This window comes from Hyla sarda, chromosome 7, assembly GCF_029499605.1.
Source record: "Hyla sarda isolate aHylSar1 chromosome 7, aHylSar1.hap1, whole genome shotgun sequence".
Taxonomy (NCBI): domain Eukaryota; kingdom Metazoa; phylum Chordata; class Amphibia; order Anura; family Hylidae; genus Hyla; species Hyla sarda.
Genome location: NC_079195.1, coordinates 120,986,743 through 121,009,075, shown reverse-complemented (window position 1 = coordinate 121,009,075; position 22,333 = coordinate 120,986,743). Strand labels below are relative to the sequence as shown.

The 22,333-nt window shown below is 41.5% G+C and overlaps 1 protein-coding gene across 30 annotated transcripts in view; it reads right to left on the bottom strand.

The window, feature by feature from the left end:
* The window catches only part of CAMK2G (calcium/calmodulin dependent protein kinase II gamma), a 304,863-nt gene that overhangs the window by 64,917 nt on the left and 217,613 nt on the right, over positions 1-22,333 (bottom strand). For all 30 annotated transcript variants that reach the window (XM_056530585.1, XM_056530588.1, XM_056530593.1 and 27 more), the window contains exons 6-12: positions 9,002-9,074; positions 7,368-7,470; positions 6,287-6,370; positions 6,006-6,100; positions 3,132-3,254; positions 2,023-2,106; positions 513-555 (exon numbers count right to left, since the gene is read on the bottom strand). In XM_056530585.1, coding sequence (XP_056386560.1) covers positions 513-555; positions 2,023-2,106; positions 3,132-3,254; positions 6,006-6,100; positions 6,287-6,370; positions 7,368-7,470; positions 9,002-9,074 — 605 coding nt within the window. The remainder of the gene's footprint in view (positions 1-512; positions 556-2,022; positions 2,107-3,131; positions 3,255-6,005; positions 6,101-6,286; positions 6,371-7,367; positions 7,471-9,001; positions 9,075-22,333) is intronic.

The following is a 22,333-nucleotide window of genomic DNA, read 5'->3' as shown; positions in this document are numbered from 1 at the left end:
ATATGTTGACATAACCACATGATCCTAGGCCTCCTGCTTTACATGCATTCCAGTGTATGAGCTAAAGGCTGGCAGCAAGGTACATAGTACCCACTGCTGTATGTAAATAATATAGGTGTGGGTCAAGCTGGTCAACATCACTTCCTCACATGTCATATAATGACATGACTACAGGATTTGGGTCTCTGGCTCAGATTGTACATCTGTGTACGTGCAAAATCAGGGGCCATGGATCATGAGTTCACAAGATAATAATCACGTGACAGCTGGGATATGATGCCACATGGACAATCTTGACCTATGTTTTTCACATACAGCAGTGCATACAGCTGCAAATACCAGTGATAGAATTAATACTCATAATGCTGGTATCTTGATCATCACCATCATATGCGCTGTTTTGAGACTCTTCACCACCCCGCTTTGATATGTTTGCAGTAAACAAACTTTCCCCCATGCACACTATTTACACCGTTTGTTGCAATACTTCTAGTATTGCAAACTAGACTTACCTGAAAAATTTCGGGATACCAGCATTGTAGTAAGAATTGCACCCTGCAAAAAAAAATTTAAATAATTATGTAAACAAGGAGTTATATTCTTGTAAAGATGGGAAAAAGCATGATATTTAGGAACCACTTATTGCACGATAATGAAAAGATCCATTTGATTCAGTTAAAATGTTACTGTAAAAAAAGAGTTATTTGAAAAAGCATAAATACAATGTTCCCTCATGTTAACCCCTTAGAGACAGCACATTTTCATTTTTGCTTTTTCCTCCTTCCCTTCTAAAAATCATAACGCTTAATTTTGCACCTACAGACCCATATAAGGGCTTGTTTTTTGCGTCACCAATTGTACTTTGCAATGGCATCACTTATTTTATAATATAACCTTCGGCGAAACAAAAAATAAAAATAAAAATACATTATTTGTGGGATGAAATTAAAAGAAAAACGCCATTTTGTAATTTTTGGGGGCTCCCGTTTCTACGCAGTGCAATATAGGGTAAAAATGACACCTTATCTTTATTCTGTAGGTCCATAGGGTTACAAGGATACCCATATCGTTTTTATTTTATTTCAATACTTAAAACAATTATAAACTACATGCACCAACATTAGTTAGTTTAAAATTGGCATCTTATGACCCCTATAACTTTTTTATTTTTCCGTGTACGGGGTGTTATGAGGGCTCATTTTTTTTAATTAATATTTACACACGTGGCGGTACCAGCCATCGACCGTGTGGTTAAGCTAACCTTATATTTTAATAGTTCGGACATTTACACACGTGGCGGTACCACATATGATTATTTTTATTCTTTAATACATTATTTTATTTATAAGATGGGAAAAGGGGGTGATTTAAACTTTTTATAGGGAAAGAGTTAATGAACTTTTATTAAAAACATTTTTTTACACTTTCTTTTTAGCCCCCATAAGGGGCTACAACATGCAATCTTTTGATTGCATACACTGATCAGTGCTCTGCCATTGCAAACCATTGATCAGTGTAACGTATGATCTGCTGCTCTAGCCTGCTGCGCTGATCGGACAGGTGAGGACCCTTCCGTCGTCCGGTAGGCTGATTGGGACATCGCAATTTTGTCGCCATAGTCCCGATCAGCTCCGCTGAGCTGCCGGCGTCTAAAGGGCTGAGCTGATCATGGCGTCTAAAGGGTTAATATGTTGGGAATCAGCCCGATCGGCCGCGCCGGGCATTAGCCGTGAGTCCTGGCTGCCCGTAGCAACCGGGACCCACCAGGTTTAAGCCATTCTCTGCCGGTGAGAGCAGTTTAAACCCGCCCTGAGTCCCCAAGAGGTTGATACTGCTGGTACAAGAACAGATGATTGAGAACCACACAGAATATACCATGATCTCAGCTTCCTTGGCCCAGTACAGAGTATCGTGATCAGGGTTAACACATTATTATACATTCCCATAAGTTGAGCATAGTGTTCACACAATTTCACTGATGTTATACAATTGTATGGTCAGCATAGTTGTGACGAAACTTACTTTAAGCTTTCTCCGGGCATTGAACTTCCTCAAACATTCCACTGTCTCTTGTCTGTGCATCATTGAGGCAACTGTTGATCGTTGCTAAAATGAAAGAAAACAAATTTAAGTTGAAATAAAAATGTATTCGGTATGATAGACGGCTAATTCACCATACACATATTTGGTAATTATTGTTGATCTGGTGTCATTTAGAATATTGGGGGGGTCTAACATCAGAGAACCCTACCATTACTAAGAATCAGATGCTCCAATGTTACACTTTTGGATTCAAGGTTAAGAAAAGACCAGAGTCCATCAAATTCAACCTATATCCCTAATGAGTCCCTACTGAGTTGATCCAAAGGAAGGCAAAAAAAAACTCATACTAGAGGTAAAAATTCCTTCCCGACTTCAATATGGCAGTCAGAATAAATCCCTGGATCAATGTTCTGTCCCTATAAATCTACTATACATAACCAGATATGTTATTATTCTCCAAAAATGCATCCAGACCCCTTTTGAACTCTTTTACAGAGTTCCCCATGACCACCTTCTCAGGCAGAGAATTCCACAGTCTCACTGCTCTTACAGTAAAGAACCCCCGACTGTGCTGGTATAGAAACCTTCTTTCCTCTAAACATAGAGGATGCCCCCTTGTTATAGATAGATACAGTCCTGGGTATAAATAGATCATGGGAGAGATCTCTGTACGGTCCCCTGATATATTTATACATAGTTATTGGGTCTCCCCTAAGTCTTCTTTTTTCCAAACTAAATAACTCCAATTCTGATAATCTTTCTGGGTACTGTAGTCCTCCCATTCCCGTATTACTCTGGTTGCCCGTCTTTGAACCCTCTCCAGCTCCACTATATCTTTCTTGTACACTGGTGCCCAGTACAGTACACAGTATTCTATGTGTGGTCTGACTAGTGATTTGTACAGCGGAAGAAGTATTTCCTTGAGCATGTACTAGTGAGCATGTACTTTATAGCTACATAGCTAACTGTGCATGCTCAGCAATAGAATAAAGCCAGAATTTAGAGAAAAGCGTCGGCTCTATGTGTATAATATGAGCTCAGCTACTTGTAGCTTGCTGTTTCAGTGCTTGCAATACAATCCAACTTACGCAGACCCACGGATGCTTCAAGGCCTGATCTGCTGTGATGCGTTTTGCAGGATTTATTGTTAACATCTGATTGATTAAATTCTTAGCTTCAGGGGTGACTGTGTCCCACTCAGGTGAAGGGAACTAAAAAACAAGAAATACAGAGAAGAAAGCCTTAATATCTGGGCAGAACAATGTACCCTATAATGATACATGGACATGTATACTCACAATCAGTCCTAATCCAGCTTTATTACCGATATATGTTACAAAGCATCAATAATAATCAATACAAGACAACCATGATGTGGTAATAAAATAGCTGGCTAGGCAAACAACAGTCTCCACATAATGTTCAAAACAATTACAGACATTGCTCAGGGCTTACATTTCTTTTTTTTTATACAAAGGTTCAATGAAATCTGGAAGTAAAAACACATTAATCTTGTTTCCATAACATGCGGCAGTACAAAGTGCATTCCCTCTATATCACTCAGGTATGGTGTCGGAAAAAGGGTGATGGTTCATAGAGTTACCCTTTGTATCAGGAAGTGTCAAATTTTTATTGACACTTCCTTATACAACTATACAGATCTATACCCTGCCCTTTATGTTGTGAACCATCTGAAAAGTTAGGCTGGATACAATCAAGCCAGTAAAGAGGAAAAAAAAAAAGAGCCATCTTTATTCATTTCTTTTTCCCAAGTATAGCACCACTCGTATCCAGAAACATGACAATTCATCCGATTCTCAAAGAACCTCTGATCATAAATTTACAATCACCTCATTCACAAATACACTGGCTGTATCAATTGTACAAGGTGTTTCTTTGGTGGGAGAGTGAAGAGTTAAAGGGTACCTCTCATCAAAAAAAACTTTTGATATATTATAGATTAATGTATGCAGAATAACTTTACAATAGCATGTTATTAAAAAAATATGCTTCTTTCTATTAAATTTTCCACTTTGAAGAAATGACCACTAGGGGTCTCCCTACCAGTCCTGGCAGCAAGCATTTCAGACTCATGCTGGAGTCCTAAACACTACGAGCTGCCAGTCTGCTTTGTTCACAAAGGAGAACACTCAGAGCTGCCAGCCTGCTTTGTTCACAGCCTGTTTGGCTGTGAACAAAGCAGGCTGGCAGCTCTGAGTGTTTAGGACTCCAGCATGAGTCAGAAATGCTTGCTGACAGGACTGATCGGGAAAAATACAATAGAAAGAAGCATATTTTTTCATTAACATGCTATTGGAAAGTTATTCAACATTCATTAATCTAAAATATATCAAAAGTTTATTTGATGAGAGGTACCCTTTAAATAGAGAGATATATTTTCAGTGTCACTCACCTCTTAGGGAAAAAAAAAATCTAATAAAGCAAATTCCTTTACACCCAAACATTACATTTATAGCAGAAAATAATTTTAAGGTTATGTCCATACAGTGTAAATAAAAACAAAAACACTGCATTAAAATAGGTATTGAAAACAGCACAGTATTTTTTTTAAATTTGTAACGAGTTCCAATAAAGTCAATTAAAAACTGCAATAATTTTTCAGTAATCTGCAGTATTTTGCTTTTATTTAACAACGCTACAATAAGAAGAAAGATGCATACAGTCAGGCTGCCGGTGGTTATCATTGGCAATATTTACTATTACTATTAACTGAGATTTGATAATGTATTCGCTCTCACCAGGTAAGTTCCCACAGAATGAATATTCTGAGGATTTTTCATATGAAATATGTGGGTGGTAAATCCACAGCATATACAATTATCAGGAAGGTAGTTAAGATTATCATAAATCTCATCCACAGACTGTAGAAAAAAATCCACATGGAAATAGACATGCTCTGCGGAATTTTAAACTGCATACTGCAGCAGGTCAGTTTATGTTGCAGGTATGCTGAGAGTTCACCCCCCTCCCCCCCCCCCCCCCTTAGTGACTTTAATTGGGGGGGGGGGGGGCTCTGCAGCAAACCTGCACATGCAGATTTTTAATCCACTGACTTCTCTTTTAAGATTCCACATTATAATATACAGTGGCAAATTCACAACAAGATCCTGGGGTTGCGGATTTTCCATCCGCAAATCCAAAAGAGAAAATTCACAGTGTTTCCACCCCATGTAAACATACCCATAAGCAGCTGCTTGTAAATCCCCATATGCTACAGTATTAGTATACTTTTTTTATTTTTTTATTTTTAAATCAGATAATTTTTATTGAAGTTTTTAAACACAAAATGATATAACAAACAAACAACCCAGCCACACCTCCCCCCACCCCATTCAGCACCCTCCCCCAAACATACATTCCGTCTCAACCTCCCCGCTCCGAAATCAGCAGGCATGTAAAGAACAATGAAACAGTTAAGTAAAGCATAATAACAAGGAAAATGGGCATGCAGGACATGGCCTCCCCGAGGTAGATCGCAGTGGAATAAGAAACACACACAAGTACGCCGGGCAGCACAGCAGAAATCATCCAGGACAGAGACCAAATAGAGAGTAAACACACAGACAAGCCCAACCCCTTACACAGCATCACCGTTCACACATGATCAGGGGAAATAAAAGACCAATATCTATGTCCCAACCCAGGAGGGTCAAATTTACGCACCCAGGGACCCCAAATACCATCAAACTTCCTTTCTACCTTTCGTTTAATATACCGTAGATCCCCTTCTCCAATTTAACTATATACTTAATCTGGGCAATCAAATTCACCATTAGTATACATTTTTTAATTGTGGATAATGCAATTCATATTGATGGATAAAGTGTGTTATTTAACTGACAAAAAATCTGAAAGTTTGTTGAAAAAAAAAATTAAATAACATATAGCAATAGTAGATTAACGCAATAGAAAACAGGAAGTGTCTTTATATTTTTACTTACATCATATGCTCCAGCTTTGATCTGTTGGTAAAGCTTATGTTGATCTTCATCCCAAAATGGAGGATAACCCACTAGTAATATGTATAGAATGACCCCTGAACAGAAGAACGAAAAAGAAAAAATATCACACTTTTTTCCTGTTAGCTTCCATGTCTTACTAAATTGAGTTTTATGGCTAAAAGGTGCTGACACAGTAATGGAAATAGCACCACGCCCTGGCAGGTAAGCTCTCAGAGTGATCGTCAATAGCCAGAAAGATAAAGATAGAAAGGGGTTCTTACCACAAGCCCATATGTCAACTGGTTTTCCATAGGGGTCTTTTCTTAACACCTCTGGGGAAAGGTAACCTGGTGTACCAGCAAAGCCTGCAAGACAGAATGTGTGGTGGTTATGGCGACAACTCGCACTTTTCTTAGGTCACTGACTTTCCTTAAAACGTATATCAGCATTATGCTTGCTGGATCTCAAGAGCCCCTGGATAAAAAGTAAAATAACTATACAGGCAAATGAAATAGGTTCTGCTTTGGACAACCCCTACTTATAAGAAAGGGGGACTGTTCATGTTGCTTGCTGTGACTGCCAGCGATCAGCTGAAGGAAAACCATAGCAGTAAGTCTCCAGTATCCCTGTAGTACGACAACATACTACAGGGAAGAGCCCCTGTCGTTTCAAAAATCTTTTGACACCGCATAGAGACATGTCAAAAGTTTTCTTTGCTCAGGGTCTCAGTGCTGAGATGACTACCAAACATTTGAATGAGAAGCATGCAGTAGCGCACTTCACTCCCCAGCTTGCAGCAATCTACGTCCTGTTTTCTTGAATGGCCCCACAGACTTATGATGGGGCTGTTCTGTGAAGCAGCAGGTAGATCGCTGTGTGTCAACGAACAAAAACGCGCTACCATTCACATCTCCCCTCTTGTTGTAATCATTGGTGAGACCCGAGAACCTGACTGATTAAAACTTTCGATATGTCTTTGTGAGGTGTCAAATCGTTTTTGAAATAACGGGGGTGCTTTAGGCACAACACAAACATCAATGCTATGTCTGTGTCATACAGAAGAGAGGAGTCCTTCAGAGACCCTTTTTATGACCAAGCCTTCCATGGAGATGGTGCATTTCCGAGAAGTCCTACTGCCAGAATGTTCTGCCAGCGGCCACTGTCTGAAATGTTTGGGCAGACATTTCACCATGTGAACATAGCCTAACAGGGTTTTCCAAGTAAAGAAAAACTGCACAGAAATAACCTTTAAGAGAGTTAAAAAAAATATGCATGTATATGGATTGGATGCATGTATACTGAATGGATGCTTGAAAATTAAGAACAAAAGCTAAATTGAAAATAAAGCAATCTTTCACTTACCAAACCATGCTTGCTGGTCTCCCTGAACTTCAATAGCAAGACCAAAATCTGCCAGTTTCACAGCAGCACCCTTACATTTGCTAGCCAACAACAGGTTTTCAGGCTACAAAGACAAAGAAACAAATTGAATAAACCTTAAATTTATTTATGTGAGACAACATAGTGCGATATGCTGTACAGTGGATAAGAAACACTATTGCTGACATGTAATGATCCTAGCGATCACTAGGTGGCGATCATTGCATTCTGATGTAGCACTGCAGATACAATTATCCTCCAATACCTGACAATCTAGTGTCTTGCCTGACATATGATTAGCCCAAGAGGCTTATGTGTGAGAGCTTACGTGTAAGAAGGTGGTAATGCTGCGGTGAGAGAAAAAAAAAAACTCTGCTAAAGAAGAAGAAAAAAGAGAGAGAGAGAGAGAGAGAGAGAGAAAGAGAGGAAGGAAGGAGGCAAGAGGCAAGAGGTAAAGGAAAGGAGGTGGTTAAGACTTAAGATTAAATGTAATCAGCAAATAAATATGTGTGTGTGTATTTATATATATATATATATATATATATATATATTTGTACTGAAAAGTATAGAATAATAAAAATTCTCAAATATCGGAAGACAATGTGTATAGGGCAGATAGAGGATAAATGTGGTAATGCAAATGGCTGGACATAATTATGGTTTTTGGATCCTAAACACAAGGGTTTTGCGAAAGTTAGTAGCCCGACGAAAAACAACTTATCCCATACCCACAGGATAAGGGATAAGTGTTAGATCGCGGGGAAGGTGCGACCAACAAACCCCTAACAACTCCCACACCAACCCCCGCAATCTCCTGCCCGATGCCCTGGAGAGGAGCATATGCTACGGATGGCACAAGCACCATTCATTCTTCATGAGAGCACCAAAGAGACCCGAGTGCTGTACTAGGGCATCTCTGGTGCTCACATAGAAATGAATAGTGCGCTCCTCTCAGAGAGCCGAGGTGCCAGGTAGGAGATTGGAGGGGCCCCGGCGGCCGGACCCCTCGCGATCAAACACTTATCGCCTATCCTGTGGATAGGCGATATGTTGTTTTTTGCCGGACTATCCCTTTAAAGGGGTACTCCGGTGCTTAGACATCTTATCCCCTATCCATAGGATAGGAGATAAGATGCCTGACCGCGGGAGTCCCGCCGCTGGGGACCCCCGTGATCTTACACGCGGCACCCCGTTTGTAATCAGTCCCAGGAGCGTGTTCGCTCTTGGTCTGATTACGGGCGACCACAGGGCGGGCGGCGTGTGACGTCACGCTCCGCCCCTTAATGCATGCCTACGGGAAGGGGCGTGACAGCCATCACGCCCCCTCCCGTAGGCTTGTATTGAGGGGCGGAGCGTGACATCACACGGGGGCGGGGGCGGAGGCGTGACGTCACACGCCGTCAGCCCTGTGGTCGCCCGTAATCAGACCCGGAGCGAACACGCTCCGGGGATTGATTACAAACGGGGTGCCTCATGCAAGATCACAGGGGTCCCCAGCGGCGGGACTCCAGCGGTCAGGAATCTTATCCCCCTATCCTTTGGATAGGGGATAAAATGTCTAAGCACCGGAGTACCCCTTTAAGAAAATCTTCTAAAAAAAATAGTGAGCAGGTTACCTTAAGATCCCTGTGCACAATATCATGTTGGTGAATGTGGTTGACGCTTTCCAGAATCTGGTGAATACAGTGGCTACGTGGGGAAAAAAACATAAGAGAAATTACTTATGAGCATCCGGAAGAAAAAATTCTCTCTAAAATGTCAATGTTTAATGACTTTACACCATACATTCAGAACTATAATTACTCCAAGTAAGAATCAAGTATTTTTCATATCATTCTCTAGATCAGTGTTTCTCAACCAGTGTGCCTGCCAGATGTTAACTACAACTTGAAGTTCTGCAACAGCTGGAGGCACACAAGTTAATAAAATTGGCTATCATCTGCACAAGCTATTTCATGCTCGCTCTTGAATATTAACCATGCTGCTGAATTTTTCTTTGATTTGATCTCTTTTAGGTGGTGCATAGCTTGCCTGCCGCCTTTTGCATAAATGACGACACAAAGACAAGAAAGAAGGCAGCCAGGATCACTGCCGCAAGATCTTCCTATCCACATCATCATGGGGATTTCCCATCACGCCATTTGTTAGAGCAAATTGTGGTCTATGCTCAGGGGCGGACTGACCAGCCGGTCCATTCGGCCGTGGTCAGAGTGCCCGGCCTGGTAAAGCTGCTGAGGATTCAGGACACCTGTCCCGGATCCCCAGTCAGACAAGCGAAACTTTCAGGTATGTCTTTCTCTATATAAATATCCCTGAGCTGCTCCTGCTCTGGTATCATTAGCAGAAACAGGCAGCAGCGCAGGGATGAAGAGGACCTGATTGTTGGCTCCACCCCCAGCACAGGAGGAGGATGGGGAGAGAGCTGACAGGCCTCCCAGGAACACAGAGCGGCCGCTTCATGTGAGGTGAGTGATGTCCCTGTATCCTGCCTCTCTCCCCCCTGAGTATAACCTTGGGCTGGGTGATGTGTATAGTAGCAGCCCAGTGGGGTCACTTTCCCTCCTCCAGTGTCCACAGGTCACCAACAGGTCACATTACCAGAAAATTTTTTGGGAAAAATCGCGGCAAAATGGCGCAGTTTTACAGCGATTTTTCGAAATCACTGTAAAACTGTGCTATTTTGGCGCGATTTTTCAAAAAATTGTCCTGGTAATGTGACCTCTTGGTGACCTGTGGACACTGGAGGAGGGAAATTGACCCCACTGGGGTGACAAGATAGGAACACACTGCTTGTTTGTTTATCATTGACCCCTTAAGGATACATTCACATGTATGGGATCTGCTGTATATTTTTGCTGCATATTTTGTGCAGCTGACTTTTCAACCCATTAGCTTCAAAAGGTAGCAAAATCAGCTGCAGAAAATATACAGCAGATCCTGTACGTGTGAACATACCCTAAGTGCTTTTTCACATGGATGGATCAGCAGCATATTTTATGGTGTGGATTTGCCGACAATGGACCCTTCAGTGCTGCCTCCATCTGTGTCTGCTCATAGCGGCAATCCACCACTATGAGCAGACACGCTTCTAGGTGAATGCGTAGTATACTCGCACACATTGCAGCCGCTCCTCCTGTTCCCTGAGCTAGGCCGAGAGCAGCCGCGATGTGTGCAAGTATACTGTGCTTGGGCGTGGCGAACATGCACATAAACGCGTGTCTGTTCGTAGCGGTGGATTGCCACTATGAGCAAACACAGATGGAGGCAGCACTGTAGGGTCCATTGTTAGCGGATCCGCACCGTAAAATACGCTGCGGATCCGTCCGTGTAAATGAGCCCTAAGGACACAAGGCATACATGTACGCACAGTGCCTGCTCCCACTCCCTCAGCTAATGCCGGACATCACCAATCAGGCTGATGTCTGAATAGGGGTAGGGCAGAGGTGTGGCCAGGGGCCGACTGGGGGCCCTTGCTTTATTTGGTCCGGGGGCCCTGAGTGTTGTCAGTCCGCCCCTGTCTATGCTACTTCTTTTATCAGGTCCGGCTGTACGCAGTCACTGTGATGTGATAAGACATCACTGCTGAGTTCTGCATCTGCAGCAGGGAGAAGCTTCTGTTGTGTCTCAGGGTTTTGTGATCCAAGCTTTGACTCAAGAAAGAGAGGGGGCGTAAAATAAGTTGCAGGATCAGATGTAAAATCAAAGCTACAAATACACACACAGATATATATATATTTATAGTGTATATATATATATATATATATATACACACACATATATATATATATATATATATATATGTGTGTGTGTGTGTGTTTAAGTGTATATATCTATCCATATATATAAAACTCAGTGAGTGTGTGTGTGTGTGTGTGTGTGTGTGTATGTATGTATGTATGTATGTATGTGTGTGTGTGTGTGTGTGTGTGTATGTGTGTGTGTATGTTCCAGCATCACGTCCAAACGGCTAAAGATATTAACATGAAACTTGGCACACATGTTACTTATATGTCAACAACAAACATATGACAGGTGATTTAACCTTTACCCACCCCCATTTGCAAGGGTTGGGGTTTTTGTTTAAAGTCCCATACAAGTCTATGGGAAATATATGTTACTGCATAACTTTCAAACAACTGGAGATATTTCGATAATACTTGGTCACATGTTACTTATATGTCCACTTAAAATATAGTTAATATAACCCTTAACTACCCCCATTTGTGAGTCTCAGGGTTTTTGTTTAAAGTACCATGCAAATCAATGGGAAATGTATGTTCCCACATAACTTCTGTACGGCTGGAGATATTTCAATAATACCTGGTACACATTTTACTTATATGTCAAATAAAAAGATATGATAGTTAAATTAACCCTTACCTACACTCTTATATTAAAGATGGGTTTTTGTTTCAAGTCCCATGCAAGTATATGGGACTTCCAGCACCTTACTCCACAAGTTCCGCTCTGCATCTCCTGGCGAATGTGTCAGCCTGGTTTGCAAGCCACACCCCATGTCACAAAGACATTCCCACATTTTAAGCCCCACTCCTTTTATTATCTACCCTTTTTGTTCATCGGTCTGGCTTGCAAATCACGCCCAGTCCCACAAAGCCACGTCCCCTTCTATTTTCAGCTTATAATATCTTCATCACAAATCAGTCCCACCTGAGGACAGGATATGAGGTCGGGATAGGAGGTCGGGATAGGAGGTCTGCATCGGAGGTCGGCATCGGAGGTCGGCATCGGAGGTTGGCATAGGAGGTCGGCATAGGAGGTCGGCATAGGAGGTCGGCATAGGAGGTCGGCATAGGAGGTCGGGATAGGAGGTCGGGACAGGAGGACGAGACAGGAGGACGGGATATAAGGACGGGATAGGAAGTCGAGATATGAGGACAGGAGGTCAGGATATGAGGTTGGGATATGAGGTCGGGATATGAGGTCGGGATATGACAACACTATATGAGGACAGGATATGAAGTCAAAAACTTCCTCCTTTGTTGATTTTCCTCCCCAACAAGGATTAGGAAGGAAAAATCAGGCAACACCGGGTACTCAGCTAGTGTATATATATATATATATATATATATATATATATATATATATATATATACACATACATATACATATAGTAAATTTGAGTAGCCATATTAGTTCAGTGATGCAGATGCAAATCCAAAAATGTTGCAGTATCTTGTAATACCTTTTTTTATTGGACTAACAGAATTTTGTAGAGACAAGCTTTCGGGATTCCTCCCTTTATCAAGTCCAAAGCAAATCTTAGCTCACAAGCAGGAGACACAGGTTACATCTCACAAATATGCAGGGGTTAAGAAAACAGATGTGGAGAATTCACACTAAGGCCATAAATTGTCGAGCTATAGCTATATCTGGACAATTTATGGCCTTAGTGTGAATCCTCCACATCTATTGTCTTAACCCCTGCATATTCGTGAGATGTAACCTGAGTCTCCTGCTTGTGAGCTTAGATTTTCTTTGGTAATCCATTGGTAATCCTCAGATTTCATGATGCCTTGTACACATTCAAGGCACCCAGTGCCAGAGGCAGCAAAACAACCCCAAAACATCATTAAACCTCCACCATATTTCACTGTAGGTACTGTGTTCTTTTCTTTGTAGGCCTCATTCCGTTTTTGGTAAAAAGTAGAATGATGTGCTTTAACAAAAAGCTCTATCTTGGTCTAATTTGTCCACAAGACGTTTTCCCAGAAGGATTTTGGCTCACTCAAGTTCATTTTGGCAAAATGTAGTCTTGCTTTTTTATGTCTCTGTGTCAGGAGTGGGGTCCTCCTGGGTCTCCTGCCATAGCGTTTCATTTCATTTAAATGTCGACGGATAGTTCGCGCTGACACTGATGCTCCCTGAGCCTGCAGGACAGCTTGAATATCTTTGGAACTTGTTTTGGGCTGCTTATCCACCATTCCAGACTATCCTGCATTGACACCTTTCATCAATTTTTTCTCTTCCGTCCACGCCCAGCGAGATTAGCTACAGTGCAAATTTCTTGATAATGTTGCGCACTGTGGACAAGGCTAGACTTGTAACCATGAGATTGTTGATATTTTTCCACAATTTTGGTTCTCAAGTCCTCAGACAGTTCTCTTCTCCTCGTTCTGTTGTCCATGCTTAGTGTGGCACACACAGACACACAATGCAAAGACTAAGTGAACTTCTCTCCTTTTTATCTGTTTTCAGGTGTGATTTTTATATTGCCCACACCTGTTACTTGACCCAGGTGAGTTTAAAGGAGCATCACATGCTTGAAACAATCTTATTTTTCCACAATTTTGAAAGGGTGCCAATAATTTTGACATTATGTCCAATTAGCTTTTTTTCCTCTCTTTTTTGGTTTAGTTCCAATACACACAAAGGGAATAAACATGTATATAGAAAAACATGTGTTACTGCAATTCTTTTCTGTGAGAAATACTTCATTCTCTTGAAAAATGTCAGAGGTGCCAACATTTACGTCCATGACTGTATACGTGTATTTTGGGCCTAAAAATTGCAATTTCGATATGCGATGCGATATAATAAAAAAATAATAATTGTGAAATCCCACCATTTCATGTCCAATCGCCCCCATTTCACACCTACCTACCTACTCATTTTATGCCCACTGCCCATTTCACCTCTCTCCCTTACCGCATTCACCCCCCGTCACATTCTTCGCCCCCTTGTCACATTCTCCTCCCCCGTCACATTCTTCCCCCTGTCACATTCTCCTCCCCCTTGTCACATTCTCCTCCCCCTTGTCACATTCTTGTACTGCAACAATACACTAGGTTTCCTGGGCGGTTTTCAAATCTTCTGCGGGAAACCTAGTGTGTTTGCCGCCGAAAAAGACCCCATCAGCCAATCACTGGCTTGACACGTGACACCACTGTGGCCAGTGATTGGCTGAAAAGGAAAAGGTCCTACTAGTTGAATGGTGAAGAGAGGACACCCCGGACCGCACGGAGGGGAACGGCATCTGCAGGGACTGGGAGTAGGTGAGCAGAAGATTTTTTTTTTTTTCCTGCACCCTTTTACTTAGCTCAGTGTTTTTCTATCAGGGTGCCTCCAGCTGTTGTGAAACTTCTACTCCCAGCATGCCCGGACAGCATTTGCCGGTCAGGGCATGCTGAGAATTGTAGTTTTGCAACAACTGGAGGCACCCTGGTTGGGAAACACTGACTTTTAGTACTGTATTTATCGGTGTATAACACACACTGGCACATAACACACCCATTTTAACAGTGAAATTTAAGTTAAAAAAATAAATTTAATATAAATTACCCCCAATGCCCCCAACTTTGATTTCTTCTGCACCTCAGTTTGGTCCCGTCCCCTCCAGTGTCACATCATTCCTCCCCTTTTATCAGTCCCTGTGCCACATTTACCCCTCTCACCGCCTCCCCCCGATGTCTTATAATCCACCCCCTCATCATTTCCCCCTGTGTCATCATCCCCCCCATCATGTTCCTCCTATGCCATTCTTCCTATGCCTCATCATTCCCACACCATGCTTCATCATTCCCCCTTTTCCCCTGATTTTTATATATTTTTTTACTTTCCTTACTTGGCTTGGCCAGGTCAGGCCGCGGGTCTTGCAGGCTGTGTGGTCAGTGAAACAGATGAGTGACGTCCTCTGCCGGCTTCTCTGCGCGGCATCAGTGAAGTCACTTTTCATTTCCTGCAGTCGCTGCACTCTGAACTCTGACTCGTGGCGGCTGCAGGAAATGAAAAGTGACGTCACTGATGCCGCGCAGAGGAGCCGGGAGAGGACATCATTCATCTGCTTCATGACCACACAGCCTGCAAGACCCGCCATCTGACCTGGCCTGCCGAAGCGCAGCCAGGTAAGGAAAATAAAATAAAAAACTATAAAAAGCAGGGGAAAAGGGGGAATGATGAGGGAGGGAGGAGGTAAGGAAAATTGAAAGCACAGTGGGGAGGAGCCGCCGCTGGTCACTGATTTAAAGTGGCCACGGCCAGGCTGCTAATACTTCACAAGCAGCTTTAAATCAGTGACCAGAAGACTTATAGGCATATAACACGCATGCAGGGGTGCGTGTCTTACGCCGATAAATACGGGTATTTACATTAGTTTTTACCTGCTCTGGCCGGCCCGCCACGGGAGCCGGCCCGAGCAGATAATCGCATGTTTTCCCGGGGGGGGGGGGGGGGGGGGGGGGAGGGGAGAAGAGGGGGCATATCGCTATATGGCAAAAAGCAAGAATCGCGATTCGATTGCTATTGCGATTTTTCGTGCAGCCCTAATATATATAGCCCTAATATATATATAAATAGACTTCAGTGCAGCACTCTATGATATGAAAACAAGTGAAGTTTTATTCCATCAAAAAAAAAAAGTGAAACAATTAGTTGGAGTGGAGTGCTGCACTGAATTCTATTTTTATGGACATTGATGAATCGAGGGACTTGGTTCTTATCAGTGGCCTGCACCCTACATTCTATCATTTCTTTTTCTATAACTGGAGTGCTGCTGTATTTTTGTCTTTCTATATATATATATATATATATATATATATATATATATATTTTTTTTTTTTATAGTGAATGTATCACCTAGCCTTTGTATGTAATGATTAGAGGCGGTGTAATAAAGTTAAATGGGAGATAACCATAAACTGAGAGACAGGCTATATCCTTATCAGTTTGTAGTTCTCTACATGCGATTTGTAGTTTCCCTGAGTCACAGCTGGTTTAATAGGATATCCTGCAGGGGTGTGGACATTAAATAAAAAACTACTTGTCCAAGGGACTAAAACAGAACACAATCTACCTGTCCCTCATGAAAATCCACTTGTCCCGGTAGACAAAATAATTTCAACCAAAATAGTCTGTAAATAAGGTTGTCAGAACCTATAGGGTTGAAAAGTTCTGACAGCTTCTTTGTTGTTTTTTGTTGCTGGGTTACGCCCGGCTGTCTGGACTGGTCAGCTGACCTTGATTGCAGCACCTGTTCTGGCTCCATATAAGCTGGCAGTCTACTCCCAGTCAGTGCTTGCTATAGAGCTCAGTTTGTACTCTGGCTAGCTGTCTTCTGAATTTGTTATATCTGGCTTTCTGAACCTTTGGCTCCTCTCTATGACTATTCTCTCTGGTATCAGCGACTTTGTACTGTGACATCTGCTGGCTTCTGACGCGGATAGTTGACATTGGACTTATTGTGTGAGTGTTTAGTCTTCCTTTGTTAGTTTGTCTGTTCCTACTGTCTCGGACCTAGTCTGTGTCATTGTAGTTTATTATTTCGACAATTACGCCCCTCGCATATATAGGAAGGGACTGTCTTCATGGTTACGGACCTGTAGTTTAGGGCAGGTACGTAAGTAGGCAGGGACAGGGGAGCGGGTGAGAATAGAGTGCACTCCTTCCCTGCCCATTCCTGACAAAGGTCTTTATTAGTTTCTGGTTTTTTTCTCCTTGCCCTATAATAGCCATAACTCTTATTTTTCCATCTACAGACTCATATGAGGCTTGTTTATTGCGGCACCAATTGTACTTTGTAATCACACCTTTCATTTTTCTATAACATATGCTCTGAAACAAAAAAATAATAATATTTGTGAGGGGAAATTGAAAGCAGAAATGCAAATTTTGGGGGGGGTTCTTTTTTTCTCCATTCACCTTGTGGTCAAACTTACATGTTATTTGAATACTTTAGGTCAGCCTGATTACAACAATAAGTTCCGTCCTGTTTTACTAATATACCGCACATTTTTTAAAACTTTTTAATCAAGAAAAAAAAAAATCCTGACCCCTATAACATTTTAATTTTTCCGTATACTGGCCTGTATGAGGGCTAATTTTTTGGGCAGTAATCTGCTGTTTGTATCGGTACCATTTTGGTATTGATCAGCCTTTTTGAACACTTTTTAGTTAATTTTTTCTGGGATATGATGTTCTAAGCATAGAAAACACAATTCTGTGATTTTTTTTTTTTAAGTTAATGCCATTGAAGGAACAGGATATATAATGTTATTTTTTAAAGGTTCGGAAAATTACGCACACGTCAATACCAAATATGTTTATTTTTATTATGTTTACATATTTATATGGAATATGGTAAAAGTGGGGTAATATGAACTTAATATGGAAGGGGTTAATGGGTGATTTTAAGAAAAACATATTAAAAACTTTTTTGTATACACTTAATTAGGAGGAATCATTAGATTCCTCATACAGATCAATCTAAGGGGGCAGCCATGAATGCAGAGGTAAGCCCGCTCCTGCAACTCACACCGGCATTCTAAAAATAAAGAGGGAAGTGGGTCCGGACCTGCTTTCCCGATACAGTACTAAATGAATAAAAAATTCACCTGCCCGGCACCAGGAACTACATGTCCTGGGCGTCGGGTGATAGGATTTCCACATCCATTCCTGTATTTTTATATAGTCTGCTTTTTTAATACTGTGATAAAAGTTTGCAATATTTTAGGATTAGCCTGAAACAGCATAAAATCATGCATAAAGCAATGTGTAAATCATGTCTTGCAGTTTACTGCCATCTCGCAATAAACTTTATCACACCGTATACTGAAACGTTCTTTTTTTTTCTAATTTTTTTTCTGATATTTTCTAGTCATTTTCTAGAGATTAGCTTTACAGCAATACCAATGGACAAAACACTGGACTATTCCTATTCATTTCAATTGAAGAGTTTCTGAGAAGGCTCTTTAACTTACTGGCCTCATTTTACACTGCACTCTGGTCTGTTATAAGGAGTGGTCAAAATGATTAAAAGATTTCAAGATCATTTAAAAAAAATATATATAGATACCTATCTACCCTTGTTTTGCTGGGACAATACGGGCCCATATGCTCTATTACAAACCCTGCTATACTAGTGGAAGCAGAAAGCAGCTGGCAGTCACTCTCTGTTCATATGTTTCATGAAAGCAACTTAATAGTCTTCATTAAAAATTTCCTTCTATTTAGCTGCTACTTGAAAAAGATAAGATACATTTGTCAGACTGAGGTTGTGTTTTATTTTATTTTTTGGAAAAACCCCACTGCAGTTTTTGAGCCAAAGCTAGAAGTAGATTCAAGAGTAATGAAAAATATAAAGAAAGGATTTATACTTCTCTTTCCCACTGGATCTACTTCTGACTTTGTGGAAACTCAGACTGACTTTCTGCTCTCTCAGTGTTAGAGATAGCAACAGAAAAAAACGGGGACTGAGTTACACCAGCTTAAAGGGGTACTTCACCTCTAGACATCTTATCCACTATCCAAAGAATAGGGGATGAGATGTCTGCTCTAAACTGCGGCACCCCAGACATCCGGTGCATGGAGCGAACTTCGCTCCGTGTCGGATGACTGGCGATGTGGGGCAGAGGCTTGTGATGTCACGGTCCGCTCGCGATGTTACATTAAAGGGGAACTTCGGTGGGAAAAAATGTTTTCAAATCAACTGGTGCAAGAAAGGTTAACAGATTTGTAAATCACTTCTATTTAAAAATCTTAACCCTTCTAGTACTTATCAGCTGCTGTATACTACAGAGAAATTAGTGAAGTTCTTTTCTGTCTGACAACAGTGCTCTCTACTGACACCTCTGTCCATGTCAGGAACTGTCCAGAGCAGGAGAGGTTTTCTATGGGGATATGATTCTAATCTGGACAGTTCCTGACACTGACAGCGGTGTCAGCAGAGAGCACTGTTGTCAGATAGAAAAGAAATTCACAGATTTCTCTGTTTTATACAGCAGCTAATAGGTACTGGAAGGATTAAGGTTTGTTAATAGAAGTAATTTACAAATCTGTTTACTTTCAGGCACCCGTTGATTTGAAAACATTTGTTTTCTACTTGTTTCCAACGGAGTTCCCCTTTAACGTCCCCTCAATGCAAGTCTATGGGAGGGGGCATGATGGCCATAGACTTTCATTGAGGGGCGTGGTCATGATGTCTCGATCCTCTGGCACTGTACCCGACACTCTAAACGACCGACAGGTGCAGCAGGGAGGTCCCCAAAGGCAGGACTCCCACGATGAGACATCTTATCCCCTATCCTTGGGATAGGGGATACAATGTCTAGGGGCAGAGTACCCCTTCAAAAAGAGAGAAAGGGTGGGAGGTTCTTGGAGGACAATTCCTACAGGCTGTAGAAAGAAAATACAAGGAAGTCTGATGGGGAGAATCATATGGGGTGAGTACAAGTGTAGAAACATGGAGCTCACATAAGCTACAGGGACTCCATTTTTCAAAAAGAGAAAATGTTTTTGCACCATAAAAGCAAGAACAGACAGAAAAAAATGCTTTTCAAAAGGAGTCTATAGCCTTTGAATGGACTAGAAGTGTGGCCTTTCACCTGAGGGGCTGAATTTTTATATGTGTATATATATATATATATATATATATATATATATATATATATATATATATATATATATATACATACACATATACATATATCTCAACTGGCTCCAGAAAGTTAAACAGATTTGTAAATGACTTCTATTAAAAAATCTTAATCCTTTCAGTACTTATGAGCTTCTGAAGTTAAGGTTGTTCTTTGACACGTGTCTCGGGAACCACCCAGTTTAGAAGAGGTTTGCTATGGGGGTTTGCTTCTAAACTGGGCGGGTCCCAAGACACGTGTCATCAGAGAGCACTTAGACAGAAAAGAACAACCTTAACTTCAGAAGCTCATAAGTACTGAAAGGATTAAGATTTTTTTAGTAGAAGCAATTTATAAATCTGTTTGCTTAACTTTGTGGAGTCAAGTTTTTTCCTGGATAACCCCTTTAACTTTGGGTCCAGCATAGAGGCGTGAGGCAGTTTACTAGGCATCTACACCTATCACAAGCCTTTACAGTAAAGACATCCCTGGAGATGGACAGCATAATAAACCTCTTTCTGCCCAATATAAGTATATCCATCACAAATGATACATAGTCAGAAATAAAAGAAAAAATATGAGAGACAGGGGGCGCTCCCTTGGTAAAAGGTAAGTAATCTTTTGAAAGCCATCCACCACACCTAGGTGATATTACTCACCCATTAGGGTAGAGGAGTATAGGAAGCTGCTGCACTCAGACCGGGACTGGACCCTTAGCAAGCAGAGCCAGTGTTTATGATGCAAAAAGTCTCAGAGAGAGAGGCGAAATAAATGGTCTTTTGAGGCGCTGCTTAAGAGATCGCAAGGACGGAGAGACTCAGGCCAGCACAGGACAAATGTTTTTTTATTTTTAAAAAGGGGACAACGCGTTTCGGCATACAAAGTGCCTTCCTCAGGTCCAAACGTACAACAGCACTCTTCAGAAGATGGAGGGTGCAAGAAATACTGGTGTGGATTCCTGTGTTGAGCAGCGCTGGTGTGGTCTGATACATATGCATTTATTCCCATAACCCTCTGCAAATTCACCTTTACGAGAACCTGACAAAAAATATCTCCCTGTGAAATAAATAGAGATAAGCGAACTTACAGTAAATTTGATTCATCAAGAACTTCTCGGCTCGGCAATTGATGACTTATCCTGCATAAATTAGTTCAGCTTTCAGGTGCTCCGGTGGGCAGGAAAAGGTGGATACAGTCCTAGGAGATAGTCTCCAGCCCACCGGAGCACCTGAAAGCGAAACTAATTTATGCAGGATAAGTCATCAACTGCCGAGCCGAGAAGTTTGTGACGAATCAAATTTACTGTAAGTTTGCTCATCTCTAGTTGGAATCCTCTGCTCCTGCACATCTGCAAACTTCATCTCTGTGTTGCCTTTGGGAACATAAAGGGTTTATGTGAACACTCACTATGGCAGAGTTCTTGAAAATTTGTTGCTTGGCAACCAGAGCAACAGCCTTTTAGAAGAAGATCAGATACATTCTGTTCCGCTCATTTTCCTCTGCTGCATATTTTAAATATTCCTATAAATCTCTGCTGAGGTTAAAACAAAGAATGGTACAAGCATGTTAACATTATGATGTTACTAATGCTTCAAAAAGGAGCTGAACGTGTGGTCTCTGGAATCCCCCCGTCTTCAGATATGAAGTCGTGCCGTTCACTTCTACTCTTACATCTTGACATTTCATGGTTGCATAATAGTCTTTGGACATGGATTTCTAGGAATGTATCCAGTCCAGGAGACTTGTGAGACATATTAGATTATTTGTACCTTAGAAATTCAGACCAACACTGAAGTATATACAGTGGTCCCTCAAGTTACAATATTAATTGGTTCCAGGACGACCATTGTATGTTGAGACCATAACTCTATCGAAACCTGGTAATTGGTTCAGAAGCCCCAAAATGTCATCCAAAAATAAGTTAAATAGGTAGATAACTAATATAGATAAAGCAAATCCTTACATATAAGTAAGAAAGATCTGCTGGGAGCTGTAAATCGCTGTCTATTTCAGTGTTTCCCAAAGAGGGTGCCTCCAGATGTTGTAAAACTACAACTCCCAGTATGCCCGGACAGCCTTCGGCTGTCCGGGCATGCTGGGAGTTGTAGTTTTGCAACAGCTGGAGGCACCCTCTTTGGGAAACACTGGTCTATGTAGAAGACAGAAGCTTCTTCAGGGTCCTGTACAGAACACGTAATGTCCTAAAAAAAGGAAAATGGAGCCGCCCTCACCTGATACCCAAAGGAGCAGCTAACCCTGGCACAGGTAAAGAGTACAGAACATGTAATACCTCCCTGTACTGTAGGGGGCGCTACCAGACACCAGTCAGTGCATGTACAGGGGTTTTACCAGTGAAATATCCATTCCGATTGGTCTTGATTGGTCCGCTCTTCCAGCCATTGACACGTTTCGCAGATTCCATAGCATTGTATGTTGAGTCTGGTTTCAAGTTACAATGGTCCAGAAAAGACCATTGTATGTTGAAACCATTGTATGTTGAGACCATAACTCTATCGAAACCTGGTAATTGGTTCAGAAGCCACCAAAATGTCATCCAAAAATAAGTTAAATAGGTAGATAACT